The sequence below is a fragment of the Capra hircus genome, chromosome 9, assembly GCF_001704415.2.
Source record: "Capra hircus breed San Clemente chromosome 9, ASM170441v1, whole genome shotgun sequence".
NCBI classification, from domain to species: Eukaryota; Metazoa; Chordata; class Mammalia; order Artiodactyla; family Bovidae; genus Capra; species Capra hircus.
In genome coordinates this window covers 59,279,019-59,298,128 of record NC_030816.1, presented here as the reverse complement: position 1 = coordinate 59,298,128, position 19,110 = coordinate 59,279,019, and the positions used below count along the sequence as shown (strand labels likewise).

Below are 19,110 nucleotides of genomic sequence, written 5' to 3'. Positions count from 1 at the left end.
AAGAAAAGTTTCTGAACGTGATGATAGTGGTGACAGAATTAGGGGGTCTTGGAAAACTCTTCCTGCATGCCTCTAAACCCTTACCATTCTTTTAGTTTTCATTTTTTGGTTGCACCTCAGTTTGTGGTACAACCAGGATTGAACATGAGGCCGTTGGCAATGAAAATAGTCCTAACCACTAGACCACCAGGAAAGTCCCACTATTCTTTTAACAGTTAAACAAAAATAGCTCCAGCTCCCATAAAGTTAAAGTCACATGCCTCTTTATTCCCCAACTCTCTGCCCATCCTCAAACACATACAGTATACTGGTGTACCTTAGGAGTCTTAGGATCAGAAAGTGGTTTCTGATCACTTTTTGCACCAACTTCCTATTTACCCTGGTTTCTTGCCCTTTGCTTCCCAAAGCTGGTCTTTTCTCTTATCCCTCTTCTAGTCCATGCATGGATTACAATCTTTTCCTTCATATACTCAAATCCCATTCACTCAAGTTCTTGGTAGATTCTTACTGACAATCTGAAGAGGGCTATAGTGCAATTAAATATTAGGTGGACCCATTCATACAATTCTCCTGTCAAATCCACCTTAGGGACTTTCTTGTCAACCAATTTTTGCTAGAAGGTACAAACTTCTTGTACTATTTTTCTCTTAACTTCATTCCTCATCCTTACCCATCCTCTACAAGTTGACAAATTCTCCTGACCTTTTTTTCATTTGTCTTATTTCTGTGTTCTGTTCTTTCTTTCTTGAGCTCTCTCTCTCTGTCTCACACACACAAACACACACAAATTCGTGCTTCTTAGCATTTGCTCCCTTTCTCTCTCTCCCTCCCATGGCTCACCTCTTTTTTTTTTTTTTTTAAGATTTAAAATGTTTTATTTATTATTATTATTTTTTTAAATTTTAAAATCTTTAATTCTTACATACGGGAGGTGGGAAGGGAGGTGGGAGGGGGGTTCATGTTTGGGAACGCATGTAAGAACATGGCTCACCTCTGTGTTATCAACATGACCCATGGCCTTTTCCCTTAACCCTGAGGTGGTCATACAGGTATTCGTTTTTAGTAAATAAAGTGCTCTTCCTAAGAACTTTACATCCACAAGCTTTACAATGTTATTTTCTCCCTATTCATTTCCTTAATTAAAGAATTTTTAAAGCACTGAGGATGACTTTCAACCATTTTTGAGTCCTTGGACTCCTTTTTAAACAGAAAAATAACTTCAAATTCTCACATAATAGTTTTAACAGTGTTGCATTTAATGATTAGAAAATATAGAATGGCAGGCAGCTACTCTGCATTCACTCACACTTTGAATTAAAACTTTTTATTTCAGCACATCTACACATATGTATGGAATCTTGAAAGACAAATGTGTATGTTGCTATTTTTCCTGATGTTTAGTAAGCGTTGATGGGATGAAGATCCTTTTTGAAGACTTTATCAGTTTTCAAATGTGCCTCACTCACCACAATTCACACTGATTGACAATCTCCTTCCTGGAGATGTCAGAGGTCTCTGGGTGAATGGCTGCTGGTTTGTTTTCCAGATTCACCCCCTCTTAACTGTCTATTGAAAATCCTCTTGAAAAGATGGGAAGAGATGCAAAATTGCAATAACGCTAAAGCCAGATATACTTACCAGTGGGTTAGAACTTGTGCTGCGCTTAGTTGCTCAGTTGTGTCTGACTCTTTGCCACCCCATAGACTATAGCCCGCCAGCCTCGTCTGTCCATGGGGGTTTCCAGGCAAGGATACTGGAGTGGGTTGCCTTGCCTTCCTCCAGGGGGTCTTCCCCATCCTGGGACTGAACCCACGTCTGCTGTGGCTCCTGCAATGCAGGCGAATTCTTTACTCCTGAGCCACTGGAGAAGCCCAATGTATAAAAAAGGGAGTAATATTTTGGCTTTCCACAATCTGTCACTGAGCATCCCTACTGAGAGAATTTTCATCGATCAAAGGATGATATCTCCACAGACCTCTTGGAGCTGCTTTTTTGAGAGGGTCAGAAGGTTTTTCTCCATAGTATAATTCTTCCCACCCTGTCCTATCACCATCACTTCCCATTCTATATCTCTTAGGGGCTACAATTTCCAAGATTTCAGCAACTCTGGCTAGACAAATGAAGGACACTGGTATTCTAGAATGTGAAAATCAGTGTTAAGAAGAGACAACGCTCAGATGAGCCAGTGGAGTGGTATATTCTAGAAGTTGCAGTTTTGCACGTACTGTTTTTGACAAGCAAAGAAAAGAAAGTTTGCTTTATACAATGCAGAGATGTTATCCCCTGTTCACAGTCAGGGGACCAAAAAGTAGAAGGAAAAAAATTCCTTTCTCAGTTCAGTGGGGTCACACCAGAAAGATAACTTACAGACATCAGAAGTGTGGCTAGCATCTGTGCATGGTAACTGCTCCTTCAAGTCTAACTAAGAACATTTCCAACTGCAACTGGGTGGTTATAGTGAGGTGTGTCAGACACCGAAAACTTAATTGCTATCCCAACTTCCTTTTTATTTCTTTGTCTTTTCCAACTGGCGAACTAGAAGGTTCAGATACTTATTCTCTCTTGCAGCCAAGTTTGACTATATGGAACACACTGGTTCTGGTCAATGAGACATGAGGATAAGTCTTTGTGGGGAGGTAAAAATTTATCCTCAACCTTTTTAGGGCCTGTGACTGAGTCCAAAAATTAAACCAACAAAGACAGATTAACACAAAAGCATCCATATTTAATTAATGTAAGTTTTATGTGACATGGAAACCTTCATAAGGAAATAAAAGCTCAAAGAAATGATTAAGCCTGAATATTTTTATGCTTGATTTGTCATGAAAATATGACGGAGTATGAGGTAAGTGCAGTAAACCAGGGGAAACTTAGCAAGTCTCTTCATTCAAATTCTTCTTGGTGCCCCTTTGCTTTCTGAGATAAGGATGTTCTTTTCCTCTGAGTATAACAGAAAGTACCTCTCACATGAAATATTCAACATGCCAAGGTGTTGTATTTTGGGTTAGCATGTTGTGAATGCATCATCTTTCAATGTTCTTCTGGAAAGTTCCCTCCATGATAAGAGGAAAGAGGCACATGGGGATAACTACTTGTCCTAAGCCTTCTCTACTGTGAATCTGGTTGTGAGAGCATCTCAAGCCCCGAGCTGTGACAGCCACCTTGCACATATGGTGACAGATTGGGGACAAAAGCCAGCCCTCTGTGCAGGCAGGAACAGATGGATGGGTAGAGCGTGAATCCTTGGAGACACTAAATTCAACTTGGCCTTCTCACAAACTAAACAATAAATGCCCTTGTTTTTCAGGTTTTTGGTTTCCTACAGTCAAAAATATCATAACTGATTTAGGGGCTGGGTAAACAGAACTTGGCAAGCCAGTTACTGTCAAGTACATTTTAAATACAAAGGGAAAACATGCATTCTAAGATTTTTCTTCACAGGAAACACATATATTTTGGGCAGTATCTGATTTCTGTTGTCTGTAATTTTTTAAAAATGGACTCTGTGGGGAAAAAAATGAGATGCAGGACAACAGCTGGTGATAGGAGTAAATTGAGGTGAAGATGGAGCTCTTGAGAAACCGATATGCAGGTCAGGAAGCAACAGTTAGAACTGGACATGGAACAACAGACTAGTTCCAAATAGGAAAAGGAGTACGTCAAGGCTGTATATTGTCACCACTTCTATGCAGAGTACATCATGAAAAATGCTGGACTGGAAGAAACACAAGCTGGAATCAAGATTGCCGGGAGAAATATCAATCACCTTAGATATGCAGATGACACCACCCTTATGGCAGAAAGTGAAGAGGAACTAAAATGCCTCTTGATGAAAGTGAAAGTGGAGAGTGAAAAAGTTGGCTTAAAGCTCAACATTCAGAAAACAAAGATCATGGCATCTGGTCCCATCACTTCATGGGAAATAGATGGGGAAACAGTGGAAACAGTGTCAGACTTTATTTTTGGGGGCTCTAAAATCACTGCAGATGGTGATTGCCCCCATGAAATTAACAGACGCTTACTCCTTGGAAGAAAAGTTATGACCAACCTAGATAGCATATTGAAAAGCAGAGATATTACTTTGCCAACAAAGGTCTGTTTAGTCAAGGCTATGGTTTTTCCAGTGGCCATGTATGGATGTGAGAGTTAGACAGTGAAGAAAGCTGAGCACAAATAATTGATTTTTTTGAACTGTGTTGTTGAAGAAGACTCTTGAGAGTCCCTTGGACTGCAAGGAGATCCAACCAGTCCATCCTAAAGGAGATCAGTCCTGGTTGTTCTTTGGAAGGAATGATGCTAAAGCTGAAACTCCAATACTTTGGCCACCTCATGCAAAGAATTGACTCATTGGAAAAGACTGACGCTGGGAGGGATTGGGGGCAGGAGGAGAAGGGGACGATAGAGGATGAGATGGCTGGATGGCATCACTGACTCTATGGACATGAGTTTGAGTGAACTCTGGGAGTTGGTGATGGACAGGGAGGCCTGGTATGCTGCAGTTCATGGAGTCACAAAGAGTCGGACACGACTGTGTGACTGAACTGAAGTGAACTGAACTGGAGCTAGTTGAGATCAGAGATGCAGATAGACCTAATATGAAATGTGTGAAGTGTCGGGTCTAAAACTGCAAAAGCAGAATTATTATCTGAAACCTGTGATGTGGAGGATATATAAGAGAAGCTACTAGGAATAAACATTAAAAGAAAAAAAAGGACAAGAAGATAGAGATGAAAGAGAAAAGAATATGAAGCAGGAGACAGATCCACCCTACCCCCACCCACAGTAAGCAATTCGAGTTGGGTCCTTGTGGACATAAACTCCAAAATATCAATAGGAGGACAACTGAGAGAGGAACTTTGGCCCTGTCCAGATAAGAAATAAGAGACCACATATTTCTCTATTTCTAAAATGGAAGGACTGAACCTGTTGGTCCCAAGCCTCCTTGAACTGTTCAATCACTAAGTCATGTCCAATTCTTTGTGACCCCGTGGACTGCAGCACACCAGGCTTCCATGTCCTTCACTATCTCCCAGAGTTTGCTCAACTCGTGTCTGTTGACTCGGTGATGTAATCTAACCACCTCATCCTCTGTCTCCCCTGTCCCCTCCTGCTCTCAATCTTTCCAAGCATCAGGGACTTTTCCAGTGAGTCAGTTCTTCCCATCAGTGGCCAAAGTGCTTCCTGGACTAAAAAGGTCTTAGTTGCAGAGGCATAGAAAAGCTAAGGCAATTGGTAGCTTCATAGTTGGATGACTTAGTGACTAAACAACAAGTTGCACCAGTCAGGATCATAATTAAATCATCCAGCATGGGCAGAGAAGTTTAATAAATTCCAAGAGTGAAGGTGAGAGCGAAAAAGACAATATTTATCTAAATCTACCAGAGCATCTCAATTAATCTGTAGGTATATTGGAGTACCAGAAGGCAAAAGGAAGGTAGTGGCTAGAGGTACTTAGCCAGAGGCTAAGAAGACTTTTTATCCCTTCTGAATAAGAGCTTCAAGTCTTGGAGTGGCTCACTCATCCACCTGGAATTTTCAGTCTGTTCTGGGTGCCCCTGATCCTTTGGAGATTTGGAGAAAGGGGTGGATTCACAGGGATGGCTGGAATGTGGGTCTTCAGGTTCCTGTAACATATCACTGGAGACAGGTTTAATCCTAGACAGATGAACTCAGCTGGTGACATCCTGGAGTTTAACTGCTGTAGGGGTGTTCAGAAAGACTGGTAAGAACCCTTCCATATTGAGAGAAGCTGGTCACCAGGGACTCATTTTTTGAGGTCTTTTAGGGTTTACAACAGGGTACCTAGGACTGTCATCTAGAGCGGGCTGCACTCAGTTGCCGTAATCTTGTATTGCCTTCTGGACCTGGCCTAGGTTTATAATGTATTTAAGTTGAGCCTGGGTTTCTGGGTCAGTTAACATGTCCAGAGTAAGGAATGGCCTTCCGAATATTGTTTCAAAATGGCTTAACTTGATGGTTGCTTTAGGAGCTGCCCTGACCCTTAAGAGGGCTATCGGCCACAGGTGATGCCATGACTCTGACATTTCCTGATGGAGTTTGCCCAAGATTTTCTTTAGCCTGTTCCGCTTCTCCTGAGGACTGAGGTCTCCAGGATGAATGGAGGTGGTATTTATTCCCTAAAGCCTGTGAATCTGTTAAGTGACCTTTGCAACTGAAGGCCAGTTGTCACTCTGGAGGTGATGGGGCAATCCAAATCTAGGATTAATTTCCTCTAGGAGAGCCTTAGCCGTTTAAGTTGCCTCCTCTGTTCTAGTAGGGGAAAGCCTCTGTCCATCCAGTAAAAGTATCTATGAAGACTAACAAATATTTGAAGTCCTGAAAAGAGGGCATCTGAGTGAAATCTATTAACTTAGCTAGTCCTGTCTCCTGGGTAAGTCCCACCACACTGGACTGGGTTTAAGAGGGGGAGGCTTGAGGTTATCTCCTGGATTATGGGTGGCACAGAGGGCAGAGGCTCAAGTAACTTTTTTAATCATCTCTGGGAGCCTTTTCCCTGTAAAAAAAAAAAAAAGTCAGAAAACAATCACAGACATTTCATCTCTCCTCAGATGAAGAGAATCATGTAACCCTTCAATAATTTTTTCATTGATCAGAGAGATATATGAGAAACTTCTGACCTATATGCCACCAGCCATCTGTTCCCTTAGGTACCCCCTCTGTCTCGTGCCCAGATCTCTCTTAAAGTCCAGTGCCTGGGTATAACATTAAAAGGGGTAAGGGATGGGATTAATGCCTTTTTGGTTATGGGTATCTGGGCTTCTTCCTTTGCTTTCTGATCTGCCCCGTCATTTCCTTGGGAAATTTGAGAAGGTCCCTTTTGATACCTGCAGCTGTGGATGACTGCTGCCTGTTTTGGTTTCTGAACCATCTCTATGAGATGTAAAATCTTAGCCCCATATTTTATAGGGGAATTTCTTGCATTTAGAAGTCTTCTCTCTTTCCAGGTAGCTGCATGGGCATGTAAAACAGGGAAGGCATACTTTAACTCTGTATATAGATTTACAATCTTTCCTTCCCCTAGGGTTAAGTCTCAGGTTAGAGCTGTCAGTGTTTTGCTTCTGTGACGCTGTGGGTGCTGACGATGGCATACCCTCCCTCTTGACTTCATCTTTAATGAAACTGCTGCCATCAGTAAACCACTCTTCTTTTTTTTTCCACAGCTACATCTGCTAGGTCAGACCTGCAGGCATAGATTCGGTCAAGGGTTTTGAGACAAGAATGTGTTAGCTCTGAGCTTTTGGCAGGCATTAAGGAGCGAGGTTAAGAGGATGGCAAGTTTTGAAGGTGAGCTCTGGGAAGTCAAAGAGCAAAGCCTGGTACTTAATAAGGCAGCCTTCAGTTAGCCAATAGTGGCCTTTTATCTCTAGGATCCCTTGCACTTGATGAGGGGTCTGGACTTCCGTTGCTGTCCAAAGGTAAGCTTGTTAACTTCTTCCACTAATAAAACTGTGGCAGCTACTGCCCAGAGGCCCCCAGGCCAGTCTCAACCATGGAGTCTCATTGGCTGGAAAAGTCTCCTATAGGCTGAAGAACTTCCCCTAGCTTCTGTACAAGGACCCCCCAGAGCTGTCTCCTGCTTTTCAGCCACATAGAAGAAGAATGGCTTCTTCAAATTGGGAAGACTGAGAGCAGGGCCTCTAGTGAGGCCCTACTTGATATCATTAAAAGTCTTTTCCTGTTCCCTGTTCCAAAGTAACAGTTCTGTATCTGGTCCTTAAACGGCTTTATACAGGGTCTTAGCCATAAGCCTGAATCCTGGAATCCGAATTTTACAAAATCCTACCATGTCCCAAAAGATAGAGATGTTCCTTTGTCTTTGGAACACTTAGGCCTGATATAGCTTGTTTTCTATATGGAGATAACTGTCTGCTTCCAAGGTTTATAATATATCCCAAATAGTTAACTTGTTGTTTGGAGACTGATGCCTTTGTCTGAGAGACTCTAACTCTGGATCCCAAGGAAATGAAGGACTTCAATGACATTTTGATCTGAGCTTCCATGGAGGGACTTCATACCAATAGGTCATCCATGTACTGTAGCTTAGCACCCTCTTTTGGGTGTATTTCCCTTATTTCCTTTCCAAGGGTCTGGGCAAAAAAGTGTTCAGTTTAGTTCAGTTCAGTTGCTCAGTTGTGTCCGACTCTTTGCGACCCCATGGACTGCAGCATGCCAGGCTTGCTGTCCATCACCAATTCCTCAAGTTTACCCAAACTCACATCCATTGAGTCAGTGATGCCATCCAACCATCTCATCCTCTGTTGTCCCCTTCTTCTCCTGCCCTCAATCTTTCCCAGCATCAGGGTCTTTTCAAATGAGTCAGCTCTTCGCATCAGGTGGCCAAAGTATTGGAGTTTCAGCTTCAACATCAGTTCTTCCAATGAATACTCAGGACTGATCTCCTTTAGGATGGCCTGGTTGGATCTCCTTGCAGTCCAAGGGACTCTCAAGAGTCTTCTCCAACACCACAGTTCAAAAGCATCAATTCTTTGGTGCTCAGCTTTCTTTATAGTCCAACTCTTACATCCATACATGACTACTGGAAAAACCATAGCTTTGACTAGATGGACCTTTGCTGTCCTGAAACCCCTGAGGCAATATTGTCCAGGTATATTGTTGCCTTTGGCCTGAGTTGAGGTTAGTCCACTCAAAGACAAACAGATATTGTGATGATGGATGAACTGGGATGCAAAAAAAGCATTCTAGAGATCCAGCAGTTGAGCCATTTAGCATCCTCAGAGATCTGGGCTAATATGTTGTAAGGATGGCCATGAAGGGATGTACAGGGACCATTACACAGTGGTGACGCATTTACTGCTCTAAGGTCTTGTTCCATCATATATTCCCCATTTGGCTTAACAACTGGCAGCATAGGAATATTGCATGGAAACTGTCAGGGCAGCAAGATATCTTATGACTTTTTCCACGAGGGGTTGTAACCCTTTCTTCACTTCCAACTTTATGAAGTATTGTCTCTTGTTAGGATAGGCAGCTTCTGGTCCAAGACTAATTCTTATGGATTGAGGGTTTATGGCCCTTCCAAGGTTTCCTTTGTCCCATATTGAAGGAGCCACTGCTTGTAGAATATGACTGGGATGAAGACTTACTCCTCTAGCTGGTCTGTGTTACAGTCAAGATAAGAAACTGCTCAGGGCCTCCTAACTGGAGTATTGCCTGAGGGAGCTCAGGTCTCTCCCCCGCAGAGGGTGGGACACTTAGATATAACTAAAAGGACACATGAAATCAACCACTGCTCACATTTGCAAGTAAGAGGCCCTGTAAAGGAATGGCTGTGAGGCTTTCTGTCCACACCAGTCACAGTACGACTTTTGGAGAAAAGAGGTCCAGTGTGAATTTATTTATTCACTCAACAGATATTTATTGAAGACTACTCCTATGCCAAAGACTAGAGATTCACTCAACAGATATTTATTGAAGACTACTACTATGCCAAAGACTAGAGGTGAGAATACAGATGTTAAGGAAAGGAGAGTTCTTGCCTCAAAGTCTTCCTGTGTGAGAGGGGAAGACAAACAGGTCAATAAATAAGTGACTTACTAATATGCCTTCATATGTCTGGAACCCCATATTCTGTGCACAGTGGGAGCCCAGAGGGGTCGAGGGTGGGGTAGCAGAAGGTGACAGAACAGGCCAGTCACCCTGGGCATGGTGGCACTTGAAACGACTCTTGAGTGATGGGTTGGGATTACAGGTGTTCGGGAAGGAGGAGCCGAGAGCAGGGAGAGCACAGATGCAAGGCCATTTGGGGGCCACTGCAAGTTTTTCTCAAGCAAGTCATGAAGTAGGAGCCCTTTTCAATGTGTGAAACCTTCACAGTTGGTCAAGCTGCATAATGACCTGGCTGCCTGCCAAAAAAAGAACCTGTGTGTGCACGCTTTCCAGTTTGGTGAAGAAGTCAGTCTTCCGGCAAGTGTCTGTTGTGTACTCCATTATGTACTTACAATATAATAGGCATAAGGAGAAGAAAAGGAAAGAAGAAAGTGGGCACAAAGTCAGATATCATGAAAGGTGGAGTGTTTCGGGTGCAAGCCAGTTACAGTTGTGGTTTCGTCTGAGTCACCGCGAGCAGCAGACAATGCGGCTATTGTTGTGGAAGTGGCTGCAGCTGCCTAGCCTGTGGGAGTTGGCCATCCTTTGTGCCAGGGATGTGGGTCTCAGTGCTCATTTGCATAAAGCCTCTGGGTTGTGATCACAGCTTCAATAGGAACAGTTTTACTTTATTATCTTATTAAGGAATTATCCTTGCTCCAAAGGAACACGACTGGTCTATTAATAACAAAGCAGCCAGACTCAGAGTGTAGGCATGACCCAGCAGCCTGTGGGTACCAGTTAGAGGTTTCTAGATAGTTTCTACTTCTGTGATGTCCACAAAAGGCTGAGAATCTCCTATGGCACCTTTAGGGGGACACAGGGATGTAGAGAAGGGCTCTCGTGAAGCAAATCCATGGGCAGAATGGCCAGGAATGCTAAACTTCACCATGAACTGAAAGTGCGGACTGACTTCAGGGCTGGGTGTTTGTTGAAAAGGCTCTAATTATGATTCCTCACCCTCCTCTCTCCTTCAGCGCTGGCTGCTTCTCTTCTGTCCACCCTGGACTCTGTCCTGCCCCAGACTCTGCCATTCATGATTAAGCAGCCATTCTTTCTCTTTCCTCCTGGTCTCTGTCAGATTTTTGGGGAAAGTCATCTCTGCTTTCTGGCATCCATAGGGTAGCATCCTGCTTCTATCATCAGCAACCAAAAGGTAGATACAGAAAAAAAAGAAGAAGAAACCCTACTTTATGTCTTTCTTCATTTTATTTATATGGTAAAGTAGCACCAGGAAAATTTCCTGTGCGGGAAGTCCTAAGGTGTCACAGGGTTGAGATCTTGGAAGACTTGGGGACTAGCCTTCCACCCTAAATTAAAATTCCAAATCTTGAATGGGCAGCTTGAGGACCATAATGGACCTCAGCAGTAATAAGCAGCAGTGAGATGAATGGGGAAACTAGTTTGGAGCAGTAGCCCTTAAAGCAGATAACAGGGAAGATATACTCTTCCACTAAAATTCAGACAATGAAGACTTTAGCTTAATTCTGTAGCATATAACCTATGTTGGTATCACCTCGCCCATGTGAGAATAAGGTCATGGAGTGCAAAAAAATTTTTTTAATAATTAATTTAATTTATTTATTCATGGCTGTGCTGGGTCTTCATTGCTCAGGGGCTTTTCTCTAGTTGTGGTGAGCAGGGGCTCCTGTCTCGTTGCAGTGCTTGGCTTCTCGTTGCAATGGCTTCTGGTGGCAGAGCTTGGGCTCTAGGGTGTGCGGGCTTCAATAGTTGCAGCTCCCAGGTTCTAGAACACAGGATCAATATGTGTGGTTCACAAGCTTAGTTACTCCATGGCATGTGGGATCTTCCCGGATCAAGGATTGAACCTGTGTCTCCTGCATTGGCAGCCTGTGTCTCCTGCATTGGCAGGCAGATTCTTTACCAAGGAGCCAACAGGGAAGCCTGGGATGCAGCTGTTGAAGGCAAATTACCTAGATAAATAGGTGATTGTTCAGTCACTAAGTGTCGCCAACTTTTCAACCCCATGGACTGCAGCACACCAGGCTTCCCTGTCCATCACCAATTCCCAGAGCTTGCTCAAACTCATGTCCATTGAGTTGGTGATGCCATCCAACCATCTCATCCTCTGTCATCCCCTTCTCCTCCTGCCTTCAATCTTTCCCAGCATCAGGGTCTTTCCCAATGAGTCAGCTCTTCCATCAGGTGGCCAAAGTATTGGAGTTTCTGCTTCAGCATCAGTCCTTCCAGTGAATATTCAGGACTGATTTCCTTTAGGATGGACTGCTTAGATCTCCTTGCAGTCCAAGGGACTCTCAAGTATCTTCTCCAACACCACTTCTTTGGTGGGACAGCCAGGGCCCAGGGCATGTCATCCGGCTATGCTGAGTGGTTGAAGGGCATGTCCCTGTTAGTGAGGGCCTGATGAAACGTGGTCCACTGGAGAAGGAAATGGCAGAGCACCTCAGTATTCTTGCCCTAAGAACCCCATGAACAGTATGAAAAGATAGATCGATAGATAGATAATATTGTGACATATAATTTTTAAAAACTTGCAATTTTGTACAGATAATTTTTTATCAATTCATATAGAGACATTTTATTATATCTCTGAAGAATTGTACTCAGCACTAGCTGCTGGATATCAAGAGGACCGATGAAAAACTGGGATGGTTTCTAGACCCTTTGCACACACCCTAGTCTGTCAGTGTCCTATGAACTCTGAATAAAAGAACTAGGCATATGGAGTTAAGTCCAGAAAGCTGAAGAAAAGGCTATGTCTCTGTTCTGTCAGGAGCTTTTTCCCCCAGACCACAAGAAGCTGGGCCTGGGACTTATACCCTCCTCCACCTGCTTGCCCACTTAATCCACCACCTCAACTCTCTCTAAAGTAGAATGATAGAGCATCAAGGAGTATCTGGATATAACTCAAAGGGTCTTTCTTTCTGTAGGGAAGCACTATTTCCCATCCAACAAGAGGGAGAAACTAAGGAAGAGGAAGGAGAAGGACAATGTGGCAAAGACATCTGCTGCTCACAGAGCTCTGGCATCTCTTCCCCCAGGTCCTTGACTCAGTACTTTCATGCAGCCCTCTGTCCCTCTAAATCCCCTCTGAGGGGCCTCATGCAACCTGTTCCCCAGGTGCATCAGTCTCCAGAATCACTATTTCTCCAATCTGAATATTGGAGATGAATCGCCAAAGCACACACCCTAATCAACACATCAGACTTAGATAAAATGAACAATGACAAGAAAAGATACAAAGAAATACAATATTCTTATCTGAATATGAAAATCTGATCCAAATCTCCTTTTGGTAGAAGAATCTGTTGCTGAGAATTTTAAGATTATGTGGGAAAATAATTTATGTGGAAACTGAGGGCACAAGAGTACTGTAAAGTGATTTTGCACATGAAAATTAAAAGAGACATGAAAAATAATAGAGATATCACTAGAATGTTAAGTTTCTTGGGGGGTAAGAACCACATTTGTTTTGTTTCATTGTGTTACATATAAAGAGATAACACCTGCTGTGTAGGGATTTTTCATACCTGTTTTCCGATTAGCTGAATAAGTTGCTGATGTAGTTTCATTTTAATGGCTTGTGTTCACAATGCTCATACCTCAACTTTATTTTATTGTGGATTATTGCATTTTTATTTGCTCCTCCATCTAAATAATTGATGCTTTTAAAATTTTATTTCTGGAGTCTTTCATTTTCCTTATGCCATCAGGATCCCAGAGATGTGAAGTACCTTCGATACTTGTAGCAGGGGAAAGTGGTTTCAGATCACCTTTATTTGACCTGCTCCTTTCACCAAAGCTAAACAGCATTTTAAAACTATATCTGCTACTCCAGAATGGCACAATCTCAGCCCTAGCTCAGCCTGTGATAACTGTGTGTCCAAGTACATGTTTCTAGTCCATTTCACACATATCTCAGTTCTGCTTCTTCTCTGTTGCCTTTGCTGCTGTCTCCTCTTCTGAATGCTGGTGTTCCTTATATCCTCATCTTTTGTCCTGTCTCTCCTGCTTCTCTGTTCTGTCTCCCAAAGTGATCTCATCCCTTCCCATGGCTTTAAATATCACATACACATTGCTGAATCCCCAATACATCTCTCCAGGCTTGACTTGTCTCTTAAGTTCCAAATCTGTATGCTCAATCCGCTACCTGATATTTTAATCTGAACATTCTACAGGGAAAACAAACATTTTAGCAAGTCTAATATGGAACTTCTGATTTCCGCTTCTCCTTTCACTCCCACCCACAGCCAGGTCCCCTGGCCTTCTTCCCTAGGTCAGTCTATTGCCTGTATAGTATAATACGTAAGCCCGTGTACAGGGTACTATTATAAAGTAACCCAAACGACTGCTCAAACCAGGGAGCCATCTTGATTCTGATCCACTTCCTTACCACAATTCATGAGCAAATGTCATCATTTTTACCTTCAAATTAACTCTTGAATTTGTCTGCTGCTGCTGCTAAGTCGCTTCAGTCGTGTCCACTTGTCATCAATTCCATTCCCCACACCCAAATGCAAGCAAATGCAAGCTGGCACTGTTTCCTATCAACACTAAGGTTACAAACTACCCTCCCCTGCTACAAGTCTTGCCCCTTGAAGAACTAGTCTCCACACAAAAGCAAGAAGCTCAGAATGCCTTCCCTTTCACTGGTCAGTAGGCATGCACCCTCTGTACTGGGAATACAATAAAAATTGTCACTGTGATCTGCCAGGTCCAGCATGAAGTCTATCTGGCCTCTGTACCTACCCATGCTCACTGACACACACCACCTCTGCTTCCCTATCCAAGCTCAGGCTGTGCCCCATGCATCCTGGCATCTGATAGTTCCTGAAACATGCCCTAAGCTTCCTTGTGCTCAGACCTTGGAAGCTACTGCTTCCTCTGCCTGCGATGCTTTTCCCTGGCTTTTTGTCTTGTTTGTTTGTTTGTTTCCTTTCTGTTGTGACAAGTCGTTGTTCAGTCACTAAATCACATTCAACTCTTTGTAACCCCGTGAGCTGCAGCACTCCAGGATTCCCTGTGCTCTGCTGTATCTCAAAGGTTGCTCAAATTCATGTCCATTGAGTCAGTGATGCTATCTAACCATCTCATCTTCTGCCGCCCCCTTCTCCTTTTGCCTTTAATCTTTCCCAGCATCAGGGTCTTTTCCAATGAATTGGCTCTTTGCATCAGGTGCCCAGAGTAAATTACAAACATGTAACAAACACCGGTGTACCTACCACTGAAAATTAATGACTTAACATTTTGCCTGTTAAAATGAATTTGAGCAAACTCTGGAAGATAGTGGAGGATAGACAAGCCTGGTGTGCTACAGTCCATGGGGTCACAAAGAGTCAGACCTGACTTAGTCACACAACAACAATAACATTTTGCCATTTTCCCTCAGATGTTAACCTCAAATGAATGAAACAATACAAAGCCCCTTTTGTTCTTCTTCCCCACCCCTTCTTTCTGACCCAGCCCGGACTTTGCGAAGGCACTCACACCCTGGTCTTCCCCAACAGCCTCCTGTGTTTCAGCAAAGCCAGGGGTGGCTGAATTTTGGCCAAGGAGACAGGAGGGCAGGTTTCCTGGACGCTGTGCTTCATTTTCCCCCAGATTCCACACTGGGCAGACTGAGGCCCTTCCAGAGACTGCTTCCCTCTGTATCCTGCCCTCAAGGGTTTGCCTTAGACAGCAGGACCTGAGGAACCAGGCTTTGTGAATTTCCAATCCAACACCAGAGCAGGAACAAAACTGCGTTCTTGCTTGTTCAGGCCCCATCATCGGTCTTCTGTTTATCTCACATATGGGTCTGTGCAAAACGAAAACCAATGTCACATCTCTCACACACACACACACACACACACACACACACACACACACAAACCATGTAAATGCCTCCACTCCCTCCTCCCCAAAAATGAAAGAAAAAGGACTTTTCCTTCTTTATCTAATCATGTTTTGGTTACTGTATTATTTGACTATAATTATATGTGTTTATGGTTCTCCCTAGTTGCTCAGCTGGTAAGGAATCCGCCTGCAGGAGACCTGATTTGATCCCTGGGTTGGGAAGATTCCCTGGAGAGGGGAACAGCTACCCACTCCAGTATTCTGGCCTGGACAGTTCCAGGGACTGTATAGTACATGGGGTTGCAAAGAATCAGACATGACTGAGTGACTTTCACATATATGTGTTTATCAGTGCTATAGAAAATGTACTTAGACGAGGCTGAGTCTCCATCGGATGCAATTCAGAACTGACCTGTTTCTTCTCTCTGCTCGTAGGTTGTGGCATGTATACTCTCCTGTCGTCTGTCACAGCTGCTGTCAGCGGCTTCCTGGTGGGGTATGAACTTGGGATCATCTCTGGGGCTCTTCTGCAAATAAGAACCTTGTTAGTCCTGACCTGCCATGAGCAGGAAATGGTGGTGAGCTCCCTGCTTATCGGGGCCCTCCTGGCCTCTCTAATTGGAGGGGTCCTGATTGACAGGTACGGGAGAAGGGCCACCATCATTTTGTCCTCCTGCCTTCTTGGACTTGGGAGCCTGGTCTTGATTATCAGTTTATCTTACACCACTCTTATAGGGGGGCGCATTGCTATTGGAGTTTTCATCTCACTCTCCTCCACCGCCACTTGTGTCTACATCGCAGAAATTGCTCCCCAACACAGAAGAGGCCTTCTCGTGTCGCTGAACGAGCTGATGATTGTCATCGGCATTCTTTTTGCCTACATTTCAAATTATGCATTTGCCAACATTTCCCATGGCTGGAAATACATGTTCGGCCTTGTTATTCCCTTGGGAGTTTTGCAAGCCATTGCAATGTACTTTCTTCCTCCAAGTCCTCGATTTCTGGTGATGAAGGGACATGAAGAAGCTGCTAGTAAGGTTCTTGGAAAGCTGAGAGCTATCTCAGATACAACCGATGAACTCACTGTGATAAAGTCTTCCCTGAAAGATGAATATCAGTACAGTTTTTGGGATCTGTTTCGTTCAAAAGACAACATGAGGACCCGAATCATGATAGGCTTAACACTGGTATTTTTTGTACAGATCACTGGCCAGCCAAACATATTATTCTATGCATCTACTGTTTTGAAGTCCGTTGGCTTCCAAAGCAATGAGGCAGCTAGCCTCGCCTCCACGGGAGTTGGGGTCGTCAAGGTCATCAGCACCGTCCCAGCCACACTTCTCGTAGACCAGGTTGGGAGCAAAACCTTCCTGTGTATCGGTTCCTCTGTGATGGCAGCTTCGTTGATGACCATGGGCATCGTGAATCTCAACATCCACATGAACTTCACCAGTATCTGCAGAAACCATAGTCCTATCAACCAGTCCTTGGATGAGTCTGTGTTTCATGGACCAGGTAACTTATCAGCCAGCAATGACACTCTTAGAGAATCCTTTAAAGGGATGACTTTCCACAGCAGAAGCTCACCGAGGCCCACGAGAAATGACATAGATGGGAGAGGAGAAACGACCCTGGCATCCTTACCAAATGCTGGACTAAGCCAAACTGAGTACCAGATCGTCACAGACTCTGCAGATGTCCCCACTTTTTTGAAATGGCTTTCTTTAGCCAGCTTGCTTGTTTACGTTGCTGCCTTTTCAATTGGTCTAGGACCAAGTAAGTATTTTAGTTTTTATTCCTTCCCTCTCTTGCCTTATGAATGTTACCAATTACTTTTGATCAGTCAGCACATCCTACTGCTATAATACTTCATACATGGAAATACTAGAAGCAAGCCAGGAGTAGTATTGGCCACCTCATGTCTCTGGTAATGAGGAAAATACACCTGTATTATATCTGCTTTGTGAAATGTGCAGGGCTAGTATCCAACCAATGAGGAGCTTCCTATCTGTCAGATGAAGATGCTTTACTATTAATTAATTGGGAAGGAATCAGACCGCGAAAGACATGTTGTTCAAGAGAATATATTGTTTTATGAAGTCTAAGTTTACTGGGACATATTCTTCTGTGTAATTCTCTAGTTTCTTTGAAGGTGGAAGAAAAAAATTGTGTTTAGATTTTTTCAAAGACACAATAATGGATGCATTCCAGTAATAATGAAGAAGGGAATTAAGAAGGCGTTATTTGGGAAAGGACAATATTTGATCACTAGAATAACCTCCCAGGACTTTACTCTGTTAAATGGGTGAATGGGAATCCACGTATTCCCATTGAAAACAGTGCAAACAGTCTAGACGGAGGTACTACAAGACTGTTTTATTTGATATAGTCGGTCTATTGCAATGACAAAGTTTAATTACTTCTCTTCAGCAAACTTTATCTAGAGTTTGCTAGCATAAGTTGGTTGTTGCAGTTCTTTAATCTTTTAGCTTCTCATCCAAACTCTAAACCTCTCTGTAGAGAAGTTGTGAAAGCTCTTTTTTTTTTTGCACCTCATTGGAAAATGATGGGCTTAAAAACCAAGGGCAGTCTTTCACTACCACCCTTAGCTTCGGTCTGCATCTCTCTCTCTCCCTCCTCATTCTTCTCCATCCCTCTTTCTTACTTCCTCCTTTCTTCCCTCATTTACACAGAGTTGATATTGAAATGTTTGTTTACAATGATCAAGGAGCAGATATATTTGCTCCAAAAAAGAAAAGTGTTGGAAGCTCAGGAATAATAAGAAGATGTAGGCTGTGTTGAAGGAGAAGGAATTTCATGAACACATGCAGCTGCCAGACACTGGATAGTGTTTCTGGAAAAGGGCTTGACCTAGAGATCCACTGTTAGCTTTTCACTGAAATAATGTAGATTAGGTGACTAATTGTTTTAATAACCAGGAACTATGCTCAATGATAGGGAAACAGTAATGAGCAAGACAGATACTGTCCTGTCTTCAAGGAGGTTTTGGTTGAATGGATTGAGCTATGCTCCCTGTGTCTGCTTCATTCTGTTCAACCATCAGCAGGTTTGGCCTGCTTAATCTGAGTTCATTAATGGCTGGACTTGCACATAGCCAATGTGGCCTTCCCTTCAATTCTCTGCTTCCTCATCTTTTAGCTTCTACTCCTACTTCTTTGTGAGATCAGTCTCTAGATATTGATTCATTCAGATTCCAGAGAAGGAATCTGATCTACACTGCTCTTTGCTATGCCAAGTCATAACTGGTTGTTCTGGTATAAGCAGTGATGGCTAGATTGGATCACATGATCTAAAGCATTGATGTCCTGAAGCTGGCCCTTTCTTTTGCAATATGGGTAGGCAGATTTCCCCATAAAGGACTGTGCTTGGGAAGATAGAGGAAACACTACAGTGCCGTCAACCCCTGATCTCTCTGACAGATTCCTGGACCCTGATACTTCTTCTTAAGGCTGAAAATGATAAATACCATTAATGAACAGTTTCCTGGAAACAAGTTTCTACCATTATTTCAGGATTCGATTACTTGGGTGTGTACCTGTGAGACGCTTGTTTTAATCAGCTTGGGTCGCCATGGCTTAGAGAACAAACATTAATTTCTCACAGTCTGGAGGCTGGGAAGTTCAAGATTAGGAGTTAGGAGATTCA

At 43.2% G+C, this 19,110-nt stretch overlaps 1 protein-coding gene across 1 annotated transcript in view; it reads left to right on the top strand.

Moving 5' to 3' along the window:
- SLC2A12 (solute carrier family 2 member 12) overlaps positions 1-19,110 on the top strand; it is a 65,632-nt gene that overhangs the window by 11,199 nt on the left and 35,323 nt on the right. Inside the window, 1 exon segment of the mRNA NM_001314215.1 lies at positions 15,880-17,220. Within this exon segment, the coding sequence (NP_001301144.1) occupies positions 15,880-17,220 (1,341 nt within the window).